General features: G+C 30.3%; 1 protein-coding gene across 2 annotated transcripts in view; it reads right to left on the reverse strand.

Annotated features, from left to right (window-relative positions):
* Window positions 1-5,808, reverse strand: part of LOC106461778 (spastin-like) — a 76,468-nt gene that overhangs the window by 64,623 nt on the left and 6,037 nt on the right. For both annotated transcript variants that reach the window (XM_022388834.1, XM_022388833.1), the window contains exon 2: window positions 4,199-4,285. In XM_022388834.1, coding sequence (XP_022244542.1) covers window positions 4,199-4,285 — 87 coding nt within the window. The remainder of the gene's footprint in view (window positions 1-4,198; window positions 4,286-5,808) is intronic.

The following is a 5,808-nucleotide window of genomic DNA, read 5'->3' on the forward strand; positions in this document are numbered from 1 at the left end:
TGGAAGATTGCTGTAGGATTTTTATTGCTTCGTGTATTTGAAGAGTTGTGAAGTCATTAAATCGGCGGTTTACTTTGGTGTTTTGTACTAGGTCCAAAATACCAAAGTAAACCACCGATTTAACGCAAGCAGCTCGTGGGTAATGTAATTCACTAGCGTAACATGAGCTGCATGTTCTCCGAGTGATTTACTACTTATAATGGTGCACACAGTAGTTAGACATGGTTCAAAGGGCAATAAAACAATAACATTTAATTATAAATGTACGTATACTGTTATGAACTTAGAGCTACTTGGGATGAACGAATGTAGTTCCCTGTTACAATTTAAAGTCATTATAGAAAGAAGAAAAGGGTAATTTAGGTTTACTTTGATTTTTTTTGGTGGTTAGAAGGTCGGTGAAATTGACTGATCTGGTTTTGAGATAGTGTAGAGAAAATAACAAATAAACTATAAAGTCTTTTAAAAAAAAATAGTTTGAAATGCATTTAAGAAGTTTTAGGGATTACACAAAGGAAATTTATGATATTTGAGGTGAGGAAACATATTTTTAGTTTTAAAATGAAAATTACTTTGCATGTGGACTAGTCAAAAAAGTACTCGGTATATTCACAGACAAATCTTTTTTATTTTATTAAAAATACTCCACTAAATTTATGATTTTTTTGTATGTGAAAGACTTAATGTTTACAGAAAGTCTGCCAAATTTTATTAAGATATACATAATATACTGAAAGTTAGAAGTATTAAATCTATAAAGACTAACTGAGTACAAAGAGGTCATGTGGTCAGTCAAATTGACCGAGCCCATATTGAGAGAGTTAATCGGTGCTTGAAAGCTGACTTTAGAAAGATATAGGAATTTTGGATGTCTACTAGCTAACACAATTTCACCAACATAGGATGTTAGCATTGTGCTTCCTATGTCAAGGTTACATAGTATTAAGAATGCATGGAACAGTGTGCCGCAGGCAGTAATTGTGAATGGATTCGTTAAGGCTAGAATTATTAGTTGACAAGAGAAGCCCCAGGAAGACTGAGATGTATGACAAGGAAAACATTCCACCTGGCATATCCCGACTTGACAGTTACCTTCCACTCGGATAAAGAAGATTAGGAATTTGAGGTTTTTCTGATGTTGAGTAACAATCTGTGTAATCAAATGTGTACTTGGTAATTAAAATCATACTTGAATAGTCTGTTTATTATGGCAATTAAATGCCTAGACAAATTCAAAGTTGTTAGAAGTTTGATTCTGTCTCTTGTTTGTTTTTTCAAGTATGTAATAAAAGAAATAAACAAATTTTAACTCATTATATTTCTATTTCATCTACTCCATTTTTTGGCTAACTTTTGCTAACTTCAAATTTCTGCACATTTTTCATCATATTTCTTCCACTGGCATACAATATACAATACAGTGGTAACATACTTGATCTACCCTCGTCTTATACTTCATATTGTTGTTTGAATAATAGTCAGGAAATAGTGTTCCAAGTTTTGATTTTCAAAATTTACCAGAAGAGCAGGCTTCTGGACCCTCTAGGGGTATTATGTCTAAAAGCACAATGTTGGGCCTTTGGCCTGAACTCTGCCACACATTGATAAGATTACCAGCCTATTTTAGCAGTATCACCCATCTACTCTTTAAAACATAATGAAAACCTTGGTCATCCAAAATAAGTAACAGGGGTAACTACAACTTGTGATTAGAGCTAGGTGATTAGTAGAACTTGCTAAATGATTCATCACCACACCCACTAACTGATGATACTTAAGTAATTTCCTATTTTTCAGCTTGTTCTAGTACACAATTTACGATTAAGTTAAACTTTTAATCCTAAACTGTTGCACATGAAACTGTATCATATATACAATGTAATATGAAACCTATAACACGTTGAAAATACAATTAATACTGTTCCATGGGTTTCTCCCTACAAATTTCCACAAGATTACTAAAACTACTGAATTTTTGTTGATGAAAACCAATATTACTTCATGACTAATAATGCTTGGAGACAGCTTGAATGGGTAATGAAGGAAAACTTTAATATAAGTTTAACATAACAGCAAATGTACAATGTTTTGAAATGTTGTACTCATCGAATTACTTCATGACATTGATTATAAATCAGAAAAATAATAAATGCAACAGTGACTAGTGAGATTACTATTAGATACAGGTTGACACTTAATTCTGAGGATCAAATTTATGATTTTATCATGGTGAGCAACCATATGGTGGTGAACAGAATGTGCAATCAAGAATGTTGATACTCAAGTGGCATCTTCACTGTATAAAGGTATAATATAATTGTCCATTGGATCAACACTTTTTGTGAAGCTTTACATGGTAATGTTTATTACAATTCTGAATGTACTATATATATATATAGTAATTTAATCGCAACTTTGATTAGTCAATAATTTTACACGACACTAAATAATATCAATTCAACCAGTTAATTGCCCAGCTATTTCCAAAACAATTTCTGTCTCCATAGTTCAAAAGATTAAAAGTCAAAGAAATAAAATGATTATCACAAGTATAGTGACTGTGCTTCATATCAATTTTTTTGTTCAGTTAAACTTTCATTATTCAAAATGACCTATCTAAGATTTAAAGTTATTTTAAATTGTAGTTTATGCTGAATTTATATTAATTATGTTAAACTATTAAATAATAATTATTTGATTCTTTCTGACATTAAATGTTACATTTACCTAAAGTATAACTGCAACTTCCTATGAAAAGTTTGTACAGTCTTCTGTACATGAAGTAATAAATAAAATATGTGTACTAACATTTTAAAGTGTTGAACTTATGTCTGTGCAATTTAAGTATACTATATGTGCTGGTGATTGGACCTATCACTACAAGCAGCAAAGGTCACAGGGATTGATGAGCCAGCAACTGAAAAATGTAATTTTGAATGTGTATATACATAGATATAATGAAAATATCCTTCAATATAAAGATATAATAAAAGTACATTTCCCTATGCCTAACACACATAAACCTAAACTGAACAGGCATTTGAATTTTTACAGTATAATTTATCACTACTTCATCATTACGGTATTCATTTCATATCTAATTTTTACTGTGCTGACATAACCTGTTGATAATAACATAACTATCAACTAACAAGCATTTCACTCCATAAATACAAGTTTGAATTGTTTTCCAATAAGAAATGTTCTTTAATTAAGATATAATGAATGAGATACTAACCTCAGTTGGCAATGGCATTAATTATAAAGTAGTAGGCCTGTGCATTATGAAAAAATACAGAAAGGGAGGATTTTTTTTGGCAAATTAATAGCAAATCACGAAGTTGAAAAAACATTTTTTTCCCCCTTCAAAATCCACAAGTTCAAACAAAAGGGCATGATTTGGTGAAAGACATTTTTGTTTTTCTCAATTGAACCAACAAATGATACAGAATCAAGCCCACCTGGTATAAAAAGAAATCAAGCAGGGTCAAGAAGGTTGTTGTATATGACAGCATATAATGAACATGTAAACTTGTCTTTCGGTGGTTTTTTTAATTTACCCCAAATATGTATGTCAAGACTGGAGTTACCCTCAGTACTGTACATGTAAGTAACGTAAGATAAAATATATACCACTGTAAAAACAGTGTAATCAGTGTACTACTTAAACAAGAAATTCTGAAAATTAAGAAAAATATGTCAAAGATAGAGTGGGCTCAGAACTGCTGGGTAAGCTCAGCTTTCAGAACTAAAATTTTTCTGTTTAGACTTTGAATACTGAAACACTAAAGAATAAAATTCAATACAAAATACTTTTTAAATCATTCTAGTTGTTAAAAATGATGCTATGAAAAAATGGTTCAAACACATATATACACAAAATATACATGTAATGGAATACATTATGTACGACTATATAATATTTCCTGAAATATTTCTATTTATATGATGTCAGTTTTTTAAACATTCAGATTATAATTACGTTCACTTCAGCAATGGTTATATCTATCAATACAAATTTTTATTTTGCCCACAAGATTTTAAATGCACTAACAATTGTTTTCCTTAAACTGATATATATTTTTCTGATAATGGTGTTTAGATGTCCAAGTAATTGGTCCATTAAGTGAAAGCATTTATTTTTTATGGAGGGAAAAAATCCACACTTAAAAAGTAAAGTGAATATGAATTCACCTACCTTCTCCATTTGTTGTATCTATAGCAACTCCTTTCTTAAGTTCTGAAATCCCCTTTTTATATAATTCAATTGCAAGTTCTTTATGTCCTATAAGACAAGAAAAATAGCATCTTAAAATAATTTTAAAAAGTAAGCAATTTCAAGATATCCATGTTTCTCCCAATGTATCCATTTTACATCCTTCAAACCAAATTCCTTCATTCAACTGTATATTCTAACCCTGAGTAATTGAGTGAAAATTTGTTCCTTGAAAATCATAAACATTACATTCTTTACATGCAACATGAAATTATTTCCTTGTACTGGACAAATCATATAGTTTCAAGGTATATCACCTCTTGTGGGAGAAACTATTTAACAGTATACAAAAAAATAAAATTACTGTCCAACTGAATATAAAATAAAATTGTAGCTGAATACAGAGAGATCTATGTGCAAGATAAAAATGTATTGATAACTGGATGTTTATATCTTCAAACTTATTATCAATGTGGCCAAGTCCTGAAGAATGTGGACATGGACAAAACATAAGTACAGTATTTATGGCCAAAACATTATAAGTGTAGTAATTTCAGACAAAACATAATAACACTAGTAATTTATTTTACCTTTACATAACTGCTATTCACAAGAGCTCAACATTCCTATAAAGAAACCTTTTCTATGATAATTGCTTTACAACATATTTTAACTAACTGTAGATTAACTACTACTTGAAAACATACATGTACTGTAAATTTCTTCAGTCAATTTATGTACTATTTATTTTTAGTCAGCATTATTTACACAAGTTCATATGCAATAAAAATTAAAAAGTCAGGCAATATGGGCCATGACTGCACACATGTATGCCAAGTAAGTTAACCAATATACGATTTCCCTCAAAAAACAATTTTACAGAAGAAAAAAAAAGAACATTCTGAATTTGAATATATAACAATCCTTGCCAAATGAAAACTATTACTAAAAACTGGAATGATCATATTCAAGTTTACACTAATCATCATGACTGTTAACATACCAATGCTCCTTCATGAAAAGAACATTTCTTAAGCTTAATCTTGCTATATCCAACCCTTATTTTTAAGTCAGGTAGAAATTTATTCTATTTTATATAAGCTTAGAATATTCTAAAAAAGAAAATGAGTCACATGAACACAACCTTTAAGTTCATAATATACTTGTTTTGGTACTACTACTCTTTTCTACTAGAGAAACTATTTTAAACATGACTGACTCTTGTTTATAAAACTCAAGCATCTGTAAGTTGCATTGAAAATTAAAGATCTCTGTAAATATAATTGTTTTATCTTCTAATGTTTACATGGATTACATGATGCTTAATTGGTGGGCTTTGAGATGCACAGTTTGGACTGCCACAGGACAGGACAACTGTAATTGCCCTAAACTAATGATTCACCAACTGCATATATGGGCCTTTAATACTGTGTCACCAACTTCAGAAAACAGCTGTGAGAAGAGTCTGAAGGTTAATGGTCTGTGCTCTGAAATTTTTGATGATTCTGAAGGACTACATGCATGAACACATCCATTCTTCTGTCCCAATAATGTATTATTTTACAAGCATACTGTAAATCACTGTGCTACTA

Source organism: Limulus polyphemus, unplaced genomic scaffold (genome assembly GCF_000517525.1).
Source record: "Limulus polyphemus unplaced genomic scaffold, Limulus_polyphemus-2.1.2 Scaffold1030, whole genome shotgun sequence".
Taxonomy (NCBI): domain Eukaryota; kingdom Metazoa; phylum Arthropoda; class Merostomata; order Xiphosura; family Limulidae; genus Limulus; species Limulus polyphemus.